At 44.2% G+C, this 24,442-nt stretch overlaps 1 protein-coding gene across 2 annotated transcripts in view; it reads right to left on the minus strand.

Moving 5' to 3' along the window:
• Positions 1 to 24,442, minus strand: part of TDRD12 (tudor domain containing 12) — a 72,285-nt gene that overhangs the window by 13,302 nt on the left and 34,541 nt on the right. For both annotated transcript variants that reach the window (XM_049621256.1, XM_049621255.1), the window contains exons 11-25: positions 23,974 to 24,054; positions 22,152 to 22,212; positions 21,712 to 21,819; positions 19,871 to 20,056; positions 18,143 to 18,299; positions 17,323 to 17,450; positions 15,514 to 15,705; positions 15,136 to 15,264; positions 14,120 to 14,237; positions 13,354 to 13,493; positions 13,000 to 13,220; positions 10,461 to 10,560; positions 3,114 to 3,301; positions 2,143 to 2,353; positions 1,069 to 1,161 (exon numbers count right to left, since the gene is read on the minus strand). In XM_049621256.1, the coding sequence (XP_049477213.1) occupies positions 1,069 to 1,161; positions 2,143 to 2,353; positions 3,114 to 3,301; positions 10,461 to 10,560; positions 13,000 to 13,220; positions 13,354 to 13,493; positions 14,120 to 14,237; positions 15,136 to 15,264; positions 15,514 to 15,705; positions 17,323 to 17,450; positions 18,143 to 18,299; positions 19,871 to 20,056; positions 21,712 to 21,819; positions 22,152 to 22,212; positions 23,974 to 24,054 (2,113 nt within the window). The remainder of the gene's footprint in view (positions 1 to 1,068; positions 1,162 to 2,142; positions 2,354 to 3,113; positions 3,302 to 10,460; positions 10,561 to 12,999; positions 13,221 to 13,353; positions 13,494 to 14,119; positions 14,238 to 15,135; positions 15,265 to 15,513; positions 15,706 to 17,322; positions 17,451 to 18,142; positions 18,300 to 19,870; positions 20,057 to 21,711; positions 21,820 to 22,151; positions 22,213 to 23,973; positions 24,055 to 24,442) is intronic.

Below are 24,442 nucleotides of genomic sequence, written 5' to 3' on the forward strand. Positions count from 1 at the left end.
TCTTCTCCATTAAACAACCAGAATATTGACTATTACGGAAACTGAAGACCCCAAATCTTCATTTACCTAAATTGGCAACCTCTACCTTCTCTAGTGAAAATCATTTTCTCTTCTGAACCCCTAAATCTTACACCCAAGCTTCTTGTTGTAAGTGTTAAGGCTTTTCCAGTCTCATAAAAATAACTTCCAGTGGAACAGTTCTTAAGAACTGGATTCCTTTAAATCTTATCATCATGCTAATTTAAGTCCAATGGAGCAAAACTTCAAATTGAAAAGCAGGGTTCTCAAGGTAGGTTCTGTCTTGTTCATGGACAGAAGCCAAGCGCTCCCACACAGGACCTAACACGTAAATATTAGTGCTCAATAAATATTTGCTGAAGGAATGAGGCAGAAACTGCAACCATAATTCAACCTACCTTTCAAAAAAACATTTTTTTTACATGTTTATTTATTTTTGAGAGAGACAGTGAATGGGGGATGGGGAGGAGGGGGGGGGACACAGAATCCGAAGCAGGCTCCAGGCTCCGAACGGTCAGCACAGAGCCCGACGCGGGGCTCAAACCCACGAACTGTGAGATCATGACCTGAGCCCAAGTCGGACGCTCAACCGAATGAGCCACCCGGGCACCCCGAAACCTATTTTTGAAAGCCCGAGAATCCTCGACATGACCGATCCCACGTGGGGGCCACTGTCCTGATGTAGGGCCTCCCCACCAGTGGAGACAGAGGACTGTGAAACTGACTTAATAGTGTACAACCAAACCTTGAAAAAGTGGAACAGAATTATAAATATCGGAGACTGTCAGATGGAGCAAGGAGAGTTTCAAAACGCCGGTCTCCATCGTGAGTGCTGGGTTATAGCGTAAAGGATTCTCTTACACAAGAAATCTACAACCAAATTCATGACCCAAATAATATGTAAAAAACCAACTCTCCCTAACACAGAGATCCCCCAAAACCTCCATCTACTCGAGGCAAACAATTATTCAAGCCACAAATTAGAATAATATGAATAATTTCAGGGGCCCATTCAAACACAGATTTCTTTAAAGAAAAACACACACTCACCATGGGGTCGACCCACACTGTGTTTCCTAAAGCCAGTATCACTTTCGCATCATGCAATTTCCCAATGATTTTATGATGAATGTACCTAGTGATCTGAAAAAGTAAAAGAGGTAACTTATCTGAAGCTTTAACAAAATCTCTTACCCGGTTTATGCTGTGTACTTTTGCAAAAACCTGTTCCGTGTATTTCCTTGTGCCTTCCCACCTCCCCGTGAGGGGGGTCGGGGTCACAGAGGCCACGGTGCCCCTCTGTGGACAAGGGTATTGAGCCGTGGGGCTCGGTAAGGACGGTGCACACGGCACTTCTGGACTCCCAAGCTGCATGTTTCCCCACTGTGGCCAAGTATCCTCTCTCCTCTGTGAACAAGTCTTCAAAGTATGGATGCCCATTTCTTTGGAAGCTCAATGAGAACGAAGCGCCCTGGAATTGAGGGGCCCCGGGCTTCCGTGTACCCTTTCCCAGGCACGTGGCTGTTTTTCCCTCACGTGAGCCCACGGCAGACCAGACGTGCCTGAGTACTCTCTCAGGCACATTTTACCTCCGAGAAAAGCCCACCCGCTTTGGACAGCCAGGTGAGCCCACGTGGGATCAGTCTTCCGTGCACCTTCACCTTCAGTGCCTCATCCGGTCTGCGAGGTGACATGCTAGCTATTCCTCCTGAGGGGCCCAGAGGAAATGTCCCTTCCAGACTCTCCTTGACCATCGTCCCAACCACAGGGGAGCCACCCCGCCTGGTCAGAGAGTATCCATCACCCGGGCCCCCGGGGCCCCACCCCCATCTGCCAGGGGGATTCGCCTGGTGCTTACACTGTTTCTTCTCGAGCTGACAGCCAATGCATTGCCAATTCCAAGACCATGAGTGCTAATGATGACGACGGTGCCAGGCAGTTCTCTGGGGCTTGGGAGCTGGCTCTGGGACGGCTGCTGTCAGCGCATTCCCGCACCAGCAGGGACCCAAGCAACTGCTGCGTTAACTGGCCAGGACCAGGACGCATTCTGCCTACACTCAAATAAACCTCCATTCTGTGTATATTCTCAAAGTCAACAGGACATAAAGAGCCAAAATAACTTACCTTTGGGTTCCATTCAACTTCGTTGTCAGCGGGTTTCACTCTGCAAACAATGAACTCCACCGCCTGCGGGGGCAGAGCGTGGAAATTTTCTGGGAGAGGCAGCAATTGGTGTCTCGTGACGAGTCCAGTCCGGCCTTCGTCTATAAACTTGACGAGGACGCTGTCCGGGCCCCAGCTATCTGCTTTTTGGCTCATCTCCAACACCTCAACCCTGGAGAACAACAGTGGCTTCAGTTTGACACAGAGATCCCAAAGGAACACATTCTTTGCCTCAACCTAGTCATTACATCCAAAATGAATAAAAAGACCCTAACTGCACAGTTTTATTCCAAACTAGAAATAAAAATTAACTGGAGCTGTCACGAGTACTCAGAATGGTTTAATTCAAGTACGTAGAAGAATAAAAACTGGGTAGTACCGTTGAATAGAGTAAATCCCCTTATCTGACAACACAACGAAAATCAACACAGTAAGGTGAACTTTAGAAGGTTCTCATTCTAGGCTCCACCGAGCGGAGTCTGGACTGCCAACCACGGGTGTGAGCAGGTCCCTGAGGCAGACTGCCGGTGTCGGAACACCGACTGTGCCATTTACTGAGCTGAGGTCACATAATCTAGGTGACCCCGCCGGGGCTCAACTTGCTCATCTGTAAGATGGGACCCACTTTACAGCTTTACAGGAATGATGTAAGTGTGCCTGTAGGGGGCACAGAGCGACGGCTCAGGAACCGGTGTGTGAATGATACGCTGTCCTCCACGCTCTGTGCTCAGGAGCCCAGGGCTGGGTAAGTCACAGGCACGGCGCCGTGCCAGGCAGCTGCGGGGGGACGCGATGCTGCCACCACCCTCCCGGCCGGCAGCCAGGCTGCGTACGTGCACACTGGGTCACATGGACACAGGTCAAAACAGGGATTCGAAACCACTGGGACAAATGCTTCCCAACTTTTAGAGACGAAATAAATAGACCTTTACCTGTGAAAAAGTGTTTTTTCTGCTAATCCATATAATCCAAATTTTTCCACCTTTTCAACAGCTGTGTTATTGCTGTTACCCTTAAAATACTCGTTCATTTCAGCATTAAGGGTTGCATAAAGATCCACGTGCTTATCAACTATACGGCCAAAGTAATGCGTTGCATTCAAAATATAAAAGGGTATTATCTGGGGGAACAAAAAGAAACAGCAAACATATCTAGAAAACAAACTCAATCTAAGCCAAAAAGGTACCTGCCGAAATCAGCACATGACCGAAGGGCCCAAAGCAGGCCAGCAGGGACGGAAATGCAAACGAGGAAACAGGCCAACAAACAACAGGAAACCTTAGCGGACTCACAAGTAAGTGTGGTTTCACTTTAAGCCCTACGGGAAGACTTTCTGTTAGCCTCATTACTTTAAAGCTTCATTATAAATTGTAAGTGTTCCTTTGTTTACTTAATTGAACTTTGCAAAAGTTGTTCTTAAATAGCATCCCTGGGTCTGGAGCTCTTTCTGATCTGTGTTCCGGTAACAGGCGGTACCGTATCGAGGGCCTACGGTGTATGAGGCGCTAGGGATACGAGACGAGCCATGTCCTAGAAGGACCCCCAGCAACCCACGGGCGGACAGATGTGCCGCAGCCGGCACATGAGCGGAAAGACAGCTCTGCACAGGCAAGTGTATGCGGGGTGGGCAGTGCACGAGGAGCAATGCCGGGGAGCACGTATGTTAGCAAAAGCACGGAGAAGGCGGTCTAGACACGGAGCAAAACGTCCACGTGAAGGTGGGGAGTCACGAGCTACCGGCAGCAGGCACCAGGACAGAACAGTTACCGGCGGAGAAGGTGCTGCTCACTGGGAGGCAGGGGCAGGCAAGGAGGGGCAGGGTCGCCCCTCACGATCAACGTCACGGGGCTGGCAGCCCACGGCCCTCCTCTGTGGCGCCCCTGGGCTCCACTGCTGGCCATTCTCCCCCTCTCGTTGCCAACGAGCCCTGTCCTGTGCCACAAACACTTCCATGTTAACTCTGCTGCGGGGAGATTCGCTGGTTCCTCACCCCGGAACAATCCTCCCCAGGTCTTCTCGTGGCCAGATCCTTCTTCTCATTTGGCTCTCAGTGTAGCTGACCCCTCGGAGTCCCTCCCTGCCCACAGTTTCCACAGGCCCCTTGTCCTCCAGCACGTGTACCCAGCATACCCCCTGGGACTCTGCTGCATTTCACCTTCTCCACAGCACGTGTCACCATCTTTCTGACTCACCTGTCCACTGCAGACCCTCCCAACAGGAGGACAGGTAGCATGTCTGTCACGGGTCCCGAGCCAGCCATTCTGCAGCACCGTGGAGGAAGCTGCCTGAATAAACGCTCAGTGCTTACTCAGGCCCGCCGCCATCCCAGGCAGGGAGCCCGGCATCCCTTCCTGCATGACAGATGGCCTCTGCCAGGGAAGCCTTCTCCCCCACCATTCAGAGGCCCACTGCCTGATGGCAGACAGTGACCACACGGTGGTACGGACAATATGCCCGCTATGACGTTCCGAGAGCTAAGCAGGACATAATATATACACCAACGACAAATCTTTTAAAATATGCACAAAGAGGGGCACAAAGAGCGGCTCATTTGGTTAAGCGTCCAACTTCGGCTCAGGCCATGATCTCACAGTTCACGAGTTTGAGCCCCGTATTCAGGCTCTGTGCTGACAGCTCGGAGCCTGGAGCCTGCTTCAGATTCTGTGTCTCCCTCTCTCTCTGCTCTTCCCCTGCTCGTACTCTGTCTCTCTCCAAAATAAATATTTTAAAAAATTAAGAAGAAATAAAGGATGCACAAAGAAAAATGACAAACTAAATGTACTAAGATGCTAATGATGATTGTTTTAAGGTGACAGGAGTAAAGGGGAGAGTTTCTTTTCTCCCATATTTCCCAATTTAGGAGCCTCTGTGTTAAGCCTCACAGACCTCAGCACACACAGTGAACAAAATCCAGGCCCCAGATGTGGCAGTCTGTGGTTATCACCTTTGCATGGCATTAGCACATCTGAAGACACATTAAGTTGGCAGAATAGAGGGGGCAAAAAGAAGCTTGTGGACCAAAGGAGGCCTCCAGAAAGGGTGACCAGCTCATCCTGGTCTGTCTGGGGCTTTCCTGCTTTCAGCACTAAACATCCCATGTGCCCAGAAAATCCCTGGTCCTGGGCACACCAGAAGGGTCCCTTCTAGTCACACCCCTGCCTGTTTTGACTCCACTCTCACCAACAGTCCTGCACATAACTAATTCACTTTGCTACAGTCGCAGGATACAAGGTAAGGACACACAAATCAACTGCATTTCTAAATAATCAGAAAATGAAGTTTAAAGAAAAATAACATTAATGTCCAAAAACATGACCTATGAGGGATAAAGTTAACAAAGTACAAGATCAGCCTACCAAAAATTATAACACGTTGCTTAGAGAAATTAAAGATGACCTAGATAAATGGAGTGATAGCTGTACCATGTAAATGGACAAGATGACTCAGTATTGTTAAGATACTTATTGTCAATTCTTCCCATATTAATCTATAGACTCAATGCAATGCCCTTTGAAATCCCGTCAGGCTTCTAAGTAGAAACTAGCAAGCTGCTTTAAAATTTTTCAATGTCAGAAGGATATTAAAGACGACAGGCAAGTTGGGAAGACCTCCCTACCAGTCTCCAGGATTATTTATAAAGCGACAGTAGTCAAACCAATGTGGCACCTTACAAGGGTACACAAACAGACCAAAGAATAGAAGAAAAAATTCATAATTCACAAATATGGTTTCCTAATTTATATAAAAGGTACTAGTGTAATTTAAGGGGAAACGAAGGTCTTTATGATAAATGATGCTAGTGCAACCATTTATCTATAAGGGAAAAACCTGTCCCTTATCCATACCCCCCACACACACACACTAATTTGAGATGTATCACAGACCTAAATGTAATACCATAAAACTTCTAGAATAAAATAATAGGGAAAAATCTTTGCAATCGTAGGGTAGGCAAGGATTTCTTATGGCATGAAAAGCACAAAATGTAAAATAAAAAAGTGAGAAAGAAGACTTCATCAAAATTAAAAACTTCTGCTTTTCAACCGAGGGAAAATATTAGCAATTTATCTGACAAAGGATACCCATAATACATGAAGAACTCTTAAACTCAACAACTCAAATTTAAAAATAGGCAAAAACATGGGCAAAAAGTGTGAAAAGAGAGTTCATAAAAGAGATACAAAGGGCCAAATGAGCAGTGAAAAGAGGTCCAAGATTATCACCAGAGAAATGCAAATAAGATTATCTGTGCAAATGCAATGGTGTGGCAAAAATTAAAGACTGAGAACACCATGTATTGAGAATATGCACCTACTGGAACTCTTGTATGCAATGCTGGTGAGAATGTAAAATGGTACCACCACTAAAGAAAACTGTTTGGCGAGTTCTTACACACACACACACACACACACACACACACACACACGACCCAGCAATTCCACTGTCTCACTCAAAAAACATGAAGATACAGATCTAAAAAGATTTGCAACACAGAAATTCACAGCAGCCAGAAACTGCAAACAACTCAAATGGCATGAACTTGTGAACAGACAGGCAATCCACGGGAATCCTACTCGATAAGGAAAAAGGTGAATCTCAAAAGCATTATGCTGAATAACAGAGATAAGACTCAAAAGACTACGTATTGTATGATTCCATTACAAGAAATTCTAGTAAACACAAAGGTCTAGTGACAGAAAGCAGGTCCAGTGGCTGCCAGGAGTTGGGGTTGGGGATGAGGGGCCAGGAGAGACCTTTCTGAGGCAGTAATAATGTTCATATCTTGACTGTGGCAGTGGTTACATGATTGTACATATTTCTCAAAACTCAACAAACTATACATTTAAAATAATGATTTTTACTGTATGCACACTGAACCTCAATAGAGCAGATTAAAAGGGAGGATCTGGTTAGAGGGGTTCTGGGAAGGTGACAGTGGTGAAGTGTCATGTGTTTTGACTCTGAATCCCCATGTAAAGACAGAGCAATGAGATGGCAAAACCAAATACCGGGGGCATACTTTACAACAAAGCTAATCGACAAAATATCCCCACAGACCCCAAAATAAAAGCAGATGAGGAAGATAACAAAGGAGAAAATCTAACTGACCTTGGGTTTCATGATGACTCTGTGGATATGCCAAAAGCATGATTCCATGAGAAAAACAAGTGGAAAGTTGGGACTTCATTACAATTAAAAACCTCTGCTCTGCAAAAGGCACTCTAAGGAGAACGAAAAGACAAGCCACAAGACTAGGAGAAAATTTTTGCAAACCACGTATCTGATAAAGGACTGGTATCCAAAATCTACAAAGAACTCTTAAAACTCAACAATTAGAAAACAGACAACCCAATTAAAAAATGGGCAAAGCACCCTGAACAGAGAGCTCACCAAAGAGGACATACGGGTGACAAGTAAGCACACGAAAAGATGCCCAACATCAAACATCATCAGGGAACTGCAAATTGAAACAATCAGGTACCACTACACACCTACTGGCATGGCCAGAATCCGAAACGCTGACAACATTAGCTACTGGAGAGGGGTGAAGCAACAGGACCTCTCATTCTTTGCTGGTAGGAATACAAATGGTGCAGTCACTTCACATAACAGTGGGGCAGTTTCTTACGGAGAAAAACAGCCTTACTATACAAGCCAACAATCGCATTCCTTGTCATTATCCAAATGAGTTGAAGACTTACGTCTGCACAAAAACCTGCACACAAATATTTACCTTAGTTTTATTCATAATTGCCAAAACATGGAAGCAAGTGAGATGTCCTTCAAAAGGTGAATGGATACACTATGGTATATTGAGCAATAAAAAGAAATGACCTATTAAGGGATAAAAAGAAGCCAGTTTGAAAAATGAAAAAAGCCAGAAAAGCCTACATAAGGTACAGTTCCAACTGTATGACATTCTAGAAAAGGCAAAAATATGAGACAGTAAAATATCAGCGACTGCTGAGAGTTTCAGGGAAGAGAGGAAGGGTGGAGCAGGGGGGTCCTGAGCCGTTGAAGAGTTCTGTGGCACCAACGTAGAGTCATGTGTCACTCGGCATTTGGTAAAATCCACCCAATGTTCGCTACAGGGAATGAATCCTAATGTAAACTACAGACTTCAGTTAACAACTAAACGTATCAATTCTGACTCATCTATTGTCACACATGTGCCACACTAATGCAAGATGTTACTAATAGGGGAAGCTGTTGGGTGGTATCGGGAACTCTGTATTTTCTGTTCAGTGTTTCTGCAAACTTAAACTGCTCTAAAAAATAGATATCTAGAGGTGCCTGGATGGCTTAGTCAGCTAAGCGTCCAACTTTGGCTCAGGTCACGATGTCATTGTTTGTGAGTTCAAGCCCCACATCGGCCTCTCTGCTGTCAGCACAGAGCCCGCTTCAGATCCTCTGTCTCCCTCTCTATTTCTGATTCGTGAGCGTGCACATACACGTGCTTTCTCTCTTAAAAATAATAATCATTTAAAAATACATAAGTAAAGTATCTATTAATTTAAAGAACAACAACAAAATAAGCAGATGAGCCAAACCCAGCCGCATCACGAAGCCTGCGTGTATCACCGTCTGTGCAGGAAGAAGCACATGCAAGAGCCTAAACACAGATGGGCCTAAACACAGGAGTCCACAAGCGGCTACAGGTACTCAGTGGAAACACCGTGGGTGGGGGCGGGGGTGGGGTGGGGGGAGGGCCAGTGAGACGGGAGCAACTGAGCCTGGCAGGTTTTCTTCCATTCCAACAGTGGGTGAAGGCTGGAGCCCCAGGAAGTCTGCAAACTATCCATCCAAAGACAACAGACATGAAGGGCCAGATGCATGTGGGAGACGGAAATGGAGCCAGGAAATCTGCACAATCTCAGAAACTATGTCCCCACCTATTTTAATTACAAGAAAGAAACAGCAGAAAAGGAGACTTGGAAATTATCAATGTTACCCTGACTCAGACATTCTAAAATTCAAGGGAGATATATTTTATCTGAAAAGGAGCTGTAGCAAAGCATTAAGACCAAATTCCATATTAAGTTATAACAAAAAAGAGAATAAGGAGAGTAACAGTCCCTGCAGATAATGGGAGTCACTGGGAAAGATGTATCCACAACCTAGATCAAAACTGTACCCTTCAACTTGAAAACAAGCTACCTTTCCTCTTGTTAATTAAGAAAATAATGGGGAGCCGGGCTGGCTCAGTCAGTGGAGCATGCGACTCTTGATCTTGAGATTGTGAGTTCAAGCCCCACACGTGTGTGTATATATATATGTGTGTGCGTGTGTATATATATATGTGTGTGTGTGTGTGTATATATGTGTGTATATATATATATATATATATATATATATATATATATAAAATCCTCTCGAGAGGGAGAGAGAATATATACACATATACGTATATACACATACATACACACATACACACACACACACACACACACATATATATATATACACACACACACACATAGAGAGAGAGAGACATACATGATAAACAACATGTATAAAGGAACATAGACCAGAAAAACTCAGAAATGAGGTAACAGAACTAGGGAGACAGAATGGCACAAATGAGCAGAACATAGTTGCTTTAGGGAAAAGGGAAGGTAAAAAGAAGTCCTGAACTCAAGAAGAAAGGAAGAGGGGTGCCTGGGTGGCTTAGTCGGTTAAGTGTCCGACTTCGGCTCAGGTCATGATCTCGCAGTTTGTGGGTTCGAGCCCCACATTGGACTCTGTGCTAACAGCTCGGAGCCTGGAGCCTGCTTTGGATTCTGTGTCTTCCTCTCTCTCTGCCCCTCCCCTGCTTGTGCTCTCTCTCAAAAATGAATAAACATCAAAAAAAATTTAAAAACAAAAAGAAGAAAAGAAGAAGTATTAAAAAGGATTCAAAAGAAAGTGACAAACTCTTAAGTCAGCAACTTTATCTACATTTCAGAATTTCCTCAAAGGACCATGGATATCGTGAAGAGACATGTGTTATCACTGCACTATTTTTAGTAGTCCCCAATGGAAACAACTTTCTTTCTGAAAGTACAACTAAAAAAAAAATCCTTTGATTGTTGAGGTTGGTTTATCTATTTTCTCCATTTGATGTTGGTTTTCTAAATAAACTGGGGTCTTGAAATAAGGCATCTCGTAAGGACACATGGCTACTGTCACATTAATGGTGGTACATTAATAGTGTCATAATTATTCTGCTCCTATGAATGGAATAAGTTCATTAAAATGGTCATTAATTACTGGACAAAAGGATCTTCAGCAAAACTTACTTTGATGTATCCAAATGTTGGTAGAGTTTGGTTGGATAATTTCCTTGGCATGTCTATTTCTGGATTAATATGGTGTCGATCAGGACAGATCCTTTTGTCTCTGAAAAAAAAAGTAACTGGGTTTTAAAAACAAACAAAAAACAGTAATTTTAATGTATTTTAAAGTATTCTTCAGGAAAATTAATCTGTAATTGAAATCAGAGAACTTTTATCCCAAATACTTTAAAGTTAAGTAACCATTTTAAATACTTTAGACACTAACAACATGCACATTACCGAAAAAGGGTCCTAAAATTTAATTAACACTAAATAAACTTCAAGAGTTACTTCATTATTTCTCTGGACAGTCTGTAAATGAACAAAATGTACTTCCGAAACAAAGACCCTGAAATCAGAAATTCATCCCCACAACCCACAACAAAGGCTACTAATAACCTCTAAACCAGAAGTCACTCTGTAACCCAAACTGAGAAAACAGAGCTTCTGTTTCAAAAGTCAATATTCTGTTTAAAGGCATAATAGAAACTGCCACTAATAACCTGTTTAATGTACCATAATACAAAAAAGTTAATGTCAATAGTTATCTGATAGATACTAGACTCCTCCTACCCAGTCCCAGTGATCACAGATCAAGCACTGGCATCATGTCCGGATCAGGGAGAAGGCTCCCGTGACTGTTAAGATAACCATCCTCTCCAAGTTGATTTATAGTATCAACACACGTGCTATCAAAATTCAGACAATGTTTCTGAAGAAACTGACAAGCCTATTCCAAAATGTATGTGGAGATGGAGCGGACTTAAAAGTCAAAACAACCTTGACGAAGAGCAAAGTTGGAGAATTTGCATACCAGGTTCCAAGGCTTGCTAAACTATAAGCTACAGTACTTAAGAAAGTGTGGTACCAGTGTAAGAACAAAGAGACCAATGTAACACAGTCCACAAACGGAGCACGTATGCTATCATCTGGTTTATGTCAAAGGCACCAACTGAGCGACAACACATTGATGTTTTAAATAAAGGCCACTGGAGCAAATGATTACCCACGTGGAAAAAAGTAACCCTTGCCCCGTACCTCACACTTTAAACAAAAATTCTCACACTAGATTATATACCTAAGTGTGAAACCATCCATAAAGCTTCTAAAAGAAAATACAGAAGAATGTCTTCATGACCTAGAGATAGGCAAATATTTCTTACATAAGGACACTAAACAATAGTAACCATGAAATAGTTCATCAAAATTAAAAAGGTCTGCTCACCAAAAGACTTACAATGAAAAGGCGGGCACCTGAGTGGCTCAGTCGGTTAAATATCTGACTCTTGATTTTGGCTGAGGTCATCATCTCATGGTTAGGGAGTTCAAGCCCCACCTCTGGCTCTTGGGATTCTCTCTGTCCCTTGTTCTCTCTGCCCCTCCCTTGCTCTCATAATTAATTAATTAGTTAATTAATTAAAAGTAGTAAATAAAAATTTAAAAGCACAGTGAAAAGGCAAGCCATGAACTGGGAGAAGATCTCAAGGCATATATCTGACAAAGTAGTTATATGTTGAATAAATAAACTACTCCTACAAAGCAATAAGAAAAAGAACAACACCCAATTTAAAAAATTGGCGAAAGAGGGGCGCTTGGGTGGCTCTAGCTGGCTAAGCCTCGGACTCTTGATTTCGGCTCAGGTCATGATCTCGTGATTTGAGGGATCAAGCCATGGGCTGGGCTCTGCACTGAGTGTGGAGCCTGCTTGGGATTCTCTCTTTCTCCCTCTCTCTCTCTGCCCATCTCCCCCACCAAATAAACAAACATTTTTTTTAATGGGCAAAAGAACCGAACAGACACTTCACAAGAAAAGGATGGTCAAATGTCCCACAAGCATATGAAAAGACACTCCACATCATAAATTACTAGGGAAATACAAATGGAAACCGCCACCCCCGCCAACACCGTGTTGTCGGTGAGGATATGGAGAAACTCTGCTCTCCCACACACTGCTGACGGGGTCATGAACCCGTCACACACCTTGGGAAGGTTAGACAGGCGCTCACCCCATGACCCAGCAATCCCAAAGTCTACACCCAGGAGAAATGGGTGCGTGTTTCCACAAAGGGACATGTGCAAGAGTGTTCAGGGGAGTTTCATACATAATAGCCAAAAGCTGGAAACAACTGCTCTCCCATCAACAGGAAAATGGATGTATACATTGTGATATATTCATACAATAGAGTATCGAGCCATTACATCAACAGATAAATAAATCCACCCAATACACACAGGAACAGAGATGAATGTTGCAGATAGTAAGCTGAGCGTACAATTCCATTTATATAAAGTTGGGAAACGAGCAAAATTAATCAATGTTGACAGATATTTAGGGGCAGTTACCTCCAGGGGAGGGCAGATTGGGAAGGAGCAGGGGGAGAACCTCTAGGACTGGGTGGCGGTGTATACTGTGCGTACATATGTAAAGGTCTTCCAGCAGTAAAAGTATATCACTGTGCACTTTACTGTACATTTCAAGGTTTTAAACAAATGACTGGCTTACTTGCAAAAACCAAAAGACTTAAGATACGGACAAAGAGGCCTTCGGGCTTTCTTATCTTCTTTGGCTTCCAGAACCCCCGCAGTAAACTCATACAGCTCCACGGGAATCTTGGCATCGGCTCGCTCCAGGTAGCGCAGGACCCCGACCGCGTGGCACGCATTTCTCTCCGTCAGCAGCAAGACAGATTTGGTTTTCTTATCTCCCTGTTCTGCAGGCGAACCCTTAAAATCGGGGGCGAATAAAGGAAGCAGGTCGTCCATCCCAGTCTAACTGATAAAACCCCGCGGACTCTGCATTTCTCATTGCACAGAAAATGCCAGGGGAATATTTAGAGATAACGAAAATTAATCAAACCTGCTCGGTTGGACTCTGAAAATGGTCAGACATGCAATACAGACGCCCACCAAAAATCTTTGGTGAGGAAGGGAAGCTGAAGTGAATCACGCACGTGGCATCGGTGATGGTCAAGAGCGGTATGCAGTCGTCAGTTAAGGCTGGAGACAAGGATCCGACAACCACAGATGAGGCATAGCTCCCTGCACTGATGCTACACAGCAATTCCGTAATCGTACCTCAACACGTGTCTCTACCGCACTTCACTGTGTAGGTGCCAACAAACTCCTTCCCCGACTCCCCTCCCCCCAAATGTCACAGCCCCGTGATCACATTCCAGAGAAAAGTCGTCTCCCTAACTTTAGCTTGGAAAATGCCCCTTTCTATTACAAATCTAGGCTGCCCATCTATTTTTCACTTATCTTACAGTTTGACTTTCAGATCTCTAACGTCATTGTTCACAACCATCTGTGATAGATTGCGTCAGAGGCGTGCATACACACACACAAAGGAGATGGTGGCCCTCAACCTGCAGCCCCAGGGACAAGGTCTGCGCTAAGGGCTGCTGACTTCTGCCACGAGTGCTCCGGGGGCCCCCGCATTTGCCTCAACACCAAAATCTTAGTGGAGTTTAACTTTCATTTTGGGACTGACGTTACTAATAAATTCTCAGGAGATCTGCGAAGTGATGAGAAATTTGGAGACAAGATATTCAAATAAGCTGAAGACATGATTCCCATGGGCTCAGCAGCCTTCTCTAAACAGAAGTAGAAATTAAAACACTTACCTAATACAACGTGAGAGCCAGAACTTAACTTCTTCTTCCACTGTTCTAAAACACTTTTTAAATTAAAAACCGTTTCTTTATGCATTTTCAAGCAAAATATTGAACTGCTTTCTACTACCTAAAGATGAAACCAAATAAGCCAATTCACAGTCAGGAACATAAGCTTAAAGTTAACTGTTCCATCAATAATTACCAGTATAAAACATTTAAAATTATCTGTGAGGGGATTATCTCATCGATCCACTAATTGTAAGAACAAGATGATTGTAAGTTTAAACAAATGTATTTCCAAAATTCTACAGTTTGTATCTAAAAGCTTGCTCAAGTGAAACAAACATTATCTTGCTAAAACCATTTTCCTTCCTTTTAAGTAATGCGCGCATATATAGATGTGTGTATTTATACACATGGATATACATGTATACACACACACACACACACACCAAAATTTATGTGCCAACACATGTCACATCTTTTCACAAGACCTCCAGTTCATCATTGCTGAAAGGCGGATATACTGATTCTTGTATTTTAATTTGTATTTGGCTTCATTTACACATTTTAGTATTAATTTATGTAGAATTAGATTAATTAAATAAATCTGTAGACAATTTATTTGGCTTTTCTAGCCATATGATGCGATCTCTTGGTGTTATTGTCTCTGGTTTTTTAAACAGAGGCTACAGAAGACGCTGGCATTTCTTCGTGAATGAGATCCTTTTAACAACAAAGCACAAAGCACCCTCCTTGGGGAATGTCTGCTTCCATGGAAAGGATGGTCCCACCTACTTAGCTCCTCCCTCCAGGCCACCCCCAGCACCACCCCCCCCCCCCCCACCACTGTCCTTTCTCACTGCTGTCTATTCTCTGCAGCACCAGCCACCTCCTCCTCTGATAAACTTGTCCAGTTTTATTCCCCTGGCAAATATTTAACTACCTGGTAATTCTCTGATGATTTTGAGATTCAATCATGGTTCAAACAAAAAATACAGACATTTTCTGTGTGGAAGGCTCACCTTACACACGATTTCTGTTTCAGCTACAGAACTGGTGAAGATCAAGGTCTTTTGTGCTTGACTTGGAATGAAATCTAGAGTCTGGAGTAAAGTAGAGGTTTTTTCACATTCCAGGCAAAGGTGCACTACCTGGTAACGAAAGGCAGAAACAGTGTGGTTTTAAACACATTCCAGGTGCCCCAGCTTCACTTTTCATCGCTAAGTTAGGATTTTAACAGAAAAGAACGTATAGAACGACAATATAAATCTAAATACACGATTATAGACTCGTGTAGATGAAAGCTGCAAAATTTTACTTTATTAAGCCATGAAATGGAGGCTACCTGCTTGTGTTCCTCAGCCCTTGACCGCCCTCACCCCACGCCCACGAGCCCGCACCTGCTGGACGCTGCCATAGAGAGCAGCCTCTTCCATGGCCGTGACCACAACGTAGGGGTCATTCATGAACTCTTTCATCAACTGTTCTATATGTCTGCTCCAATGAACTCCAACAGCAACAATCTGATGTGGTGCAGATTCCCTTTCTTCAACGTCAATGTTTTTTTTAAAGTTATCTAATATAGCGAACATCTAAAAAAGTGAGTATAATTAATTTCATTTTTATTTCAAAAGGGAATAATAGTTGGTTGACAGGAACATAAGTGGTAAAGAATTGCACACTTTCTGTTCTCAGAGTGGAGAAGGCCCTTCCAAAGAAAAGAAGAAAACTACAAAGGGGAGAATGTTAAGTATAAACAAAATCAAAACACAAACGGTATCTGGGTAAAATGCGTGTGACATATGCAACCAAGAATTAATATCCTTACATAAAAAGTTCTACGAATGGACTAGAAAAAGGTGATCCTGCCGACAGAAAATAAGCAGAGAAAATGAACAAGCAGTTCACAGAAGAACAGTAGGAGTGGCCGGTATACAAGTCAGCCAGGAAGTACAGATTATGCTCACGAGACACCATATGTAATGAGGAGACTGAAAATGAAAGCCGGACCAAGCCGGACCACTGCCGGGGGCCGCAGGGCATGTGGTGTGGTGGTGCATTGTCCATGGGAGCGTAAATCAGTCTCTGCTTTCAGAAAGGCAACTATATGATGCAGTATTCTGGATATTAGTTTTGCAAATAAGAACTGAGGCTTTAGAGGCATTCAGAAACCCTGCACAGGCCATACAGTCAGCAAGTAACAAAGCCCAGACTTGAACCTGGGGGTGTCCTTGCTCCCAAATGAAATGCCTGTGGTCATCGTGTTATGCTGTGCCCCAGAAATGCCTTCTTATAAGAATTCAGAGTCTTTGACCCATTAATCCCCTTCCTAGGAATTTATCCTAAGGGAAACACGCAAGAAAGATGTATGTTCTTTAGACACACACACACACACACACTGCCAAATGTCCAAAAATAAGACCATTTAAAAAATCATGTTACAGGGGCGCCTGGGTGGCGCAGTCGGTTAAGCGTCCGACTTCAGCCAGGTCACGATCTCGCGGTCTGTGAGTTCGAGCCCCGCGTCAGGCTCTGGGCTGATGGCTCGGAGCCTGGAGCCTGTTTCCGATTCTGTGTCTCCCTCTCTCTCTGCCCCTCCCCCGTTCATGCTCTGTCTCTCTCTGTCCCAAAAATAAATAAAAAACGTTGAAAAAAAAAATTAAAAAAAAAAAATTATGTTACACCCACAGGACTCCCTATGTCCAGTGAACAATCATGCGGTAGAATAATTACTAATAATACTCATGATGCTGCTTACTGGAAAATGCAAGTTATAAACTAGCCATAAAATAAGGCCTGATGTTGTTAGTTGTATGTACTGACACAGGAATTACTCCAAAACAATAAGAGTCATTGCTCTGAGTGTCCGACTACGGACGCTGGGGTTTTTCAAGTACTCTTCTCTGCATCCCAAATTTTCTAAAATAAAACGTATTGCTTCCATAATCGCAAAAATATCAGTATTTTAGAAAACCCTCTCTGGAAAAGAATTTTTGCTCTTCAAAGAGAATTTTAAAACGTGGGAAGACAATTTCAGACAAATTTTCTTTCTTCACAGTGATCAAAGTTCTAAAGGGAAAACTTTTTTAGATGAACTGGCTTCCTCCCCAACTAGATGCTTTTCCAGATTCCTAAAAGCAGGTGAGACTTTCATCATATATATATCTATTTCCAAGTGATAATGACGTCTCGATGGACACCGTACTTACTTCTTCGTTAGCTTCAAAGAATAATACTTCCACCTCATCCAAAATGAGGTGACAGAGTCTGAGAAATAACAAGCTCTGATACTGGAGAAGTCTCAGGAGGCTGTGCGGTGTCGTCACAATTATATCACCTACGTTTAAGAAAAATTAACACTTCAGATTTTTCACAGGTTTTTCCCACATTTCCTTTGCTAAGATGCCACACGCTTTGTAGAACTGCCGTCTAAGGACACAAAACCTTGGGTTTTCTTGCTCACGTGGGTGTGGCCCGCCCGTCCAAGCTAACACCTGTCTGTATCTAGTTAAATACCTGGGCACCCACCAGGTTTCGTGCTCCTCGAGGGCAGGGGGTGGGAGTTTAGTCAACATCTAACAGGAGATAGTCGATAAACAGTTGATAAGTGGGGCGCCTGGGTGGCGCAGTCGGTTAAGCGTCCGACTTCAGCCAGGTCACGATCTCGCGGTCCGTGGGTTCGAGCCCCGCGTCAGGCTCTGGGCTGATGGCTCGGAGCCTGGAGCCTGTTTCCGATTCTGTGTCTCCCTCTCTCTCTGCCCCTCCCCCGTTCATGCTCTGTCTCTCTCTGTCCCAAAAATAAATAAAAAACGTTGAAAAAAAAAAAAACAGTTGATAAGTGAATGAAATCATGTCATTTTTCAGTGAAACGGCTGTAAGCCAAGAGCGCCTTCGCCCACCAGGCCCACCCGTAACCCACAGTGCGGTCTGGACCGGTGATGACTGTGGCTGCATCATCACACACGCCTGCCTGGCAGGGCTCCACTGTGCTCTGCAGGGAAAACCAAACAGCTTGAAGAGGATGCTTACAGGCCCTTGGAAGCTTCATGTTTTTGGCTTCATCTTTGTGGAGTCCGATTGTTAACAGCACTGGGTGAAGAGGCCTGGGGGACATGCCATAGTCCCCCAGTAATTCAAAAATAAACTGGGCCTTTTTCCACCCAGGGCACACGATGACTGCCAGAGGCTGCGAAGACAAACAAATTCACATAATCTTGGACAGAAGTTAGGAATTGAACAGAGTATATGCACAGCATGCAGAACATCTCTTTCTACAAAGTAAGCAATACGTAAATTTTTTTGCTCTCTCCATTGTCATGTAGGTCAGAAAAGATATGATTAAAACAGATTTAGACACATTGACTCAGATTTTCCTAGGGCTTACACTAAGCATGTCACAAGTTTCGTTTTTTCTTTAAAACACTTACAGGGTAGGACCTACTATTACCTCATTTCTCAGATGAGGAGTCTGAGGCACAGAGAGGTAAAGTTAGTTGTCCAAGGCTGCACAGCTAATACGTGGTAGCAATAGGATCTGAACCCAGGCAGTCTGGCCCCAGAGCTCCTGCTCCTAAGTACCAGGGAACTAACTGCCCCCTGAAGGGGGCCTTGAAAAGGTTAACATCTCTTCCTTAGGGTATTAAGTTTGCTACAGCAGCGTGTGACCCCTGACCTCCACCATCCCATAGTTCTCTCCTGAAGGTGCACCGCCTGCCCAACACCCTCCTGGACATACGGCGTCAATTTGCCGAAGACAAGAACAATTCTCCCCTTTCCTTTATGTAGATCCAGTGGGGGCCAGCTTCCGGGTGGCAGGTGTGAAAGCAGGCTGGCCATGGAGATGTGGAAAAAGCAGAAGGAATGAGAGGCAAGACCCGGACATAATTTCTGACCAGCCAGGGTTCTATTCGAGAACAATCAACATCTCGTCCATAGGGGTCAACCACTAACTGAGGGATGTAGATGTTTAAACCAACACATAATAACTTAGTACAGAAAAGGAAACCATTAAAATGACATGACGTGGCAGAATCAGAAAAATGAGCATCTCTTCTAAGCACGACTGGTCCTTTCTTACTGCCAGTTTTCACCATTCTGCTGAGTAACGGAACCATCCATAGCACAGCCTCTTGAGACGGGTCTGAGACAGAGGTGCTCCGTGCCAGAGTCCCCCTGACCACCCAGACCCCGAGAGCAGGTATCACTACCCCACCATCCCCTATGCCCACACCCCATTTCTCTCCTTTCCACCACCTGCGGATTCCTGCATACAGGAAAACAAAAGATTACACAACAGCGGGGGGGGGGGGGGTGTTCAGAAATAATTAAAAGAATATGGGACGAGATGACAGGAAAACCTAAACTCTAATCCCATTTCTTGTCAACTTCTCAGCTGTTCAGCATCTGTACCAGTAACTTTTCATGAGGCTAATTTTCTCATCCATGAAGTGGTGAAAACCATACATGGCCCATCTCACACAGTTACCATGACAGTTAGAGGAATTTAATCAGTGAAGTAAGTTTATAAGCTATACATCCATCCCTAAAAGCCAGAAATCTCTTGGCAGCCAATGGCCATCATGGGACTTCAAGGTGAGACTCACTGTCAGAGTCAATGACTCTGATAAGTCCCTGTCCTCTCATGGAAATCAAATGAGTAATGTAATGCAAACTTCACCAAAGGTTAGGTTAAACTTAAAACTTTAAAAATAAATTTTTAAGCCATTTTACCGTGAAACAAAATTGTCTGCAACTTACTCCATTTCTGCTTGGTAAAGACTTGTAGCAGCCCCCCGTTTGCAGAATCGTAAGGAGTGGCGGAAGGTACAGCAGAGGGTCATTTCCGCAGTGAGAAATGACCACCACGTCACAGCCCCTCGCTATGGGAGGCCAAGAGTAGGATTCAGTATGGCTAGGTCCCGGAAACTTGTTTCTTTGGAGAGCCTACAAAACACCAACAACCGAAACCCCACAAATAAAGCACAGACCACAAAAACTCCCATCTCTTTGCTCACTTCACCCCCAACAGCCACTATACGTTTGCTCAATCTGGTATTTTCTAACGCCTAACTTGACAAGTCCCCCTGAATCTTTTCTCAGCACCAAACTCCTGCCATGAGGCACTTGCTTTCCTGGGCTCCAAATCAAAAGGTTCGAACAGGCATTCCATGGACTGACGAGGTGCTTGGAGCTTGTCAGAGCAACGACATGGCTTCTCCTCCTCCTCCTAATAATCTTGAGTACACCACCTTCACTTACAAAGTTTGTTTTAAATTTTTTAATGTTTCTGTATTTTTTAGAGAGAGACAGAGCACGAGCGAGGGAGGGGCAGAGAGAGAGAGAGGGAGACAGAATCGGAAACAGGCTCCAAGCTCTGAGCTGTCAGCACAGAGCCCGACGCGGGGCTCCAACTCTAGAATGGCAAGATCATGACCTGAGCCGAAGTCGGACACTTAACAGACTGAGCTACCCAGGCACCCCGTAACATTTTCTTGACTGCCTACAGTTTGTTTCCTTCAGAGTTCCTTTTGGTCTTTTCAAAAAAAGCATTTTGTTTTTAGGCGGGAGCTTTCTTCAAATGCCCACGGATCCCGGATGTGTGTTTGCACGGAGTAGGAGCACTAAAAGCTGACTGAAGACACATGGGCCGGGCAGAGCTCGCTCCCAGGAGCATCACAGCCCTGCAGGAAGCCAGGGCAGTAAGAAGGCAGTTTTACTGGAAAAATTCCAAACAGCATCATCTGAAGGGCACTTCTAGATCGTCCAAGCTCCCTGCTGAGAGGCTGGCTGGGGATTCTCAGGAAGCGGAAGAGGGAAGTTCAGTACCCCCCACTTCGCTCCTTCCTCTGCTAGTCAGCCACACTCCACTGCCCGTTCTCCATCTTCTGGAAGCCTGTGGAAATCCCTAGGCCACTAAAGGCTTCACTCCTATTTAGTTCCTCCTCCTGGTTTTAGCTTGTTTTCCTTCTTCTTTTTTTTTTGAATCCAGAAGAAAATACATAAACACATACGATCAATGGCAGGTCTCTACAATAATTCTGAAAAGAACACTTGGAAGTAATCTTGTAACTGCCCTGGCAACTTGCCCTTCTAAGCACCTTTGCAGAGACACATTTGAAAACTTATTTCAGAAAAGCAGTAAGACTTATACAGTGGTTTCTCCACAAAAGAATTCTTCACTTATAAGAAGGTAACCTGAACTTCAGAATAACTGAGGGGTGCCTGGGTGGCTCAGTTGGTTGAGCGTCCGACTTCGGCTCAGGTCATGATCTCACAGTTCGTGAGTTTGAGCCCCTGTCGGGCTGGCTCTGTGCTGACAGCTCAAAGCCTGGAGGCTGCTTCAGATTCTGTGTCTCCTTCTCTCTCTGCCCCGCCCCTGCTCGTGCTCTGGCTCTGTCTCTCAAAAATAAATAAATGTAAAAAAAAAAAAAAAAAAAAAGAATAAATGAGACATCAGTAATAAAAAAGAAAAGCTGAAGAGAGAATTTCAAAAGCAAAGAAATTATACAAGTGCAGCCTTGGAACTGTTTATTAAAAATCCTCCTGTGTTAGAACAGGTCAGTATTCCTTTGTGAGTGCGGCTTCAGGAGCATTTTTACCTTTTTCAGGTCAGCCGAAAGTGGCGACGTGTCAACCGACAAGCAAGGCTCGATCTTGTTCCGGAGCACAGCAAACGGCTGTGGGGACCCCGACCGAAGCTTCTGCAGCTAAGACAGCAGCCCATTAGATGCCCCACCCCGGCACACGAGGTCAACCACTTTACGGGAAGGAGGGAGATGCCAGGGTCTGACTGCAATGTCAAAGCCTAGGTACATGTGCTTATCAAAACCCAAAATTAAAATTAAATTAAAATGAAAAAAGGAACAATTCGTCTGAAACAGTAGTAACTCACTGGAGAATTTCTAAAGGGATGTTCTCAGGTAGAGTTCCCCACCTAAAGGGGTTTCTCTTCTAGTCTCAAATCCAGACGAGGAAGGAGAGGTATTTAAAGAGTAAACAGTTGGTTTTGATTTTTAATTTTTTTTTAGGGTTGTAATACCTTCTGAAGATCAGAGATTCCATCAGTTCTCAAAGGATCAGGATTTAAAAACTGCAGTAATCTATAAAATAGTTAAAAGGACAATTTGAAGAAAAGAAGTTTTATTTATATTTCCTCAACTGACTTACTTATATTTATATTTATTTATATTTATTATTTCCTCGACTGACTTACAATTTTAAATCTTCCTTGACGGAAGTAAAATGAAATATATAGTTGGCCCCCAAGCAACCTGGGTTTGAACTGTGCACATCCTCTTCTACGTGGACTACTTACAGTACATTAATGAGAATGCATTTTCTCTGATGATTTTAACATTTTCTTTTCTCTAGCTTTACATTACTGTAAGAATACAGTATATAACACAGATAACCTACAAATAAATACGTGTTAACTGGCTGTGTTATCAGTAAGGCTTCTGGTCAACAGTAGGCTATGTGCAGTTGAGTTCGGGGGAGTCAAAAGTTATACACAGACTTTGAACCGTGTGGGTGGTTGACACTCCTAACCCCGTGTCTGTTCAAGGGTCACTTGTATATCCCAAGGCATAGCTGTGAAATTACTGCTTATCCTGTTTTTCCCTGTTTATTGTGATACGAAGGCTACAGAGGCCATGCCGGTACCGTGCTTGCCCCCGAACTCTGACCCCCAGACTACGGACAGTGTCACCCATCCCAGGGGCACTTGTTCTGAACAAGGAGAAAGACTGCATGATCACTAGGTCACCTCCTGTTGCTGCTGCCTCCTCCCTTCTTTGCTGTGATCTTAAACCACTTTAAGTTTCCCTGGAACGCGGAGGAACTGTCAGAATAACTGACAGGTCTAATCCATGAGTTCTAAGTAAAGGGCATTTAGCCCAAGAGAAGATACAACCTTCCAATACAAAAATAAAAGGCAACAGAGTATCTCAGGGTTAATTTATTAACTACAATTTAATGTAATCAAAGGAATGAGCAGCACGGATAATTCAAGGTCTCCTGTCCCAGGGAAAACCACCACGTGCGACCCATGGCTTGCAGGTATCAGGGTGGAGGGATGCCCATGGCTTTCAGGACACCAACACAGGGGCACTAACAGCCACCCCCACATCTGTGGGCCCCGGGGCAGCCTTTGGAGGCCCCGGACCCAGAGCTGTGTGGGGCGCTCCTGCTGGGTGAGAGGGTGTTACGGGGCCCAAGGTGGGCTCTGGGAGGCGGGCACAGTCAACACCCTCTCCCCGGGCATCCCAGGCCAATCAGTGGATACAGTGCGCCTGACCCACTTCTGAACGGTCGTAAATTCCTTGTCACTCTGGTGGCTTCAGAGCAGCCAGTTACTTGGAATATAAGGGTGTTTTCAGGCTGGGGTGGTGAGAAATCGTAAAAACGGGTAGGAAAACGTTTTGTGGAGTAAATAAGTGTAAAATGAAGTCACAACTCTATTATTAACTTGGTGAATACTCTGGGAATCTGGCAAGACAAAAAACCCCACAAAAACTCAGTTCCATGCTGCAAAAGAGTAGCTTCTCCGGCAGGTGGAAGGCCTCTTTACCGCAGAGAAGTGGGAAGAAAGCAAACATTAATCCATATAAAATCGACGGCCCCAAAGATCAACCGTATCTGATTTGTTTCTTAAAACAGTTTACTTCATCAAGAGGACGAGGAAGGGGAGGCAAAAAAAAAAAAAAAAACCTTCAAAGTTAGTTACACATGCAGACAGTGCATGTATATTTTCTAAGTGGGATCACAGGTTTCAATAATAAAATTATACGTAAATTCCTCCTGCTTATAATTGCATTACAATTGCTTCGATAAAAAGTGCAGACCAAGGAAAAAACTCATACTTCACACAGCCATTCTTCTCATTGTGTTCTTTCTTCTCGGCCAACCTGAGTGGCTTCTTACTTGGCTTCTGACATAAAGTGCTAGAAACCAAAAAACATTCATTAGAGTCTCTGAGCCCATTAACCCCATCCTGAAAATGCCTTTCTTTTCAGGGAGAAAACTCACCACGGAGCACTGAGGAGTGAGTTGCTCCACATACATAGATTTATTTCTGTCCAAACTGCTGCTTAGCCCTAAGCATCGTCTAAGGATGAAGCCCCACTGGCACACAGCCTGTGTCTCCACAGGCCAGGAACTCCACAGGAAGTACAGAATCACAGGGGAGAGAAGTCAAAACATGCCATCCACCAAAATCATGGAGAGCTCCCTGGGCTTTTACCTTCCCATCTCCTGGCGCTGGCCCAAGGCTGGCCTGAGATGCGGAATAGCACAGTGGATGTCAACACCAAACACTGAGAGAAACCTTCT

This window comes from Panthera uncia, assembly GCF_023721935.1.
Source record: "Panthera uncia isolate 11264 chromosome E2 unlocalized genomic scaffold, Puncia_PCG_1.0 HiC_scaffold_19, whole genome shotgun sequence".
Taxonomy (NCBI): domain Eukaryota; kingdom Metazoa; phylum Chordata; class Mammalia; order Carnivora; family Felidae; genus Panthera; species Panthera uncia.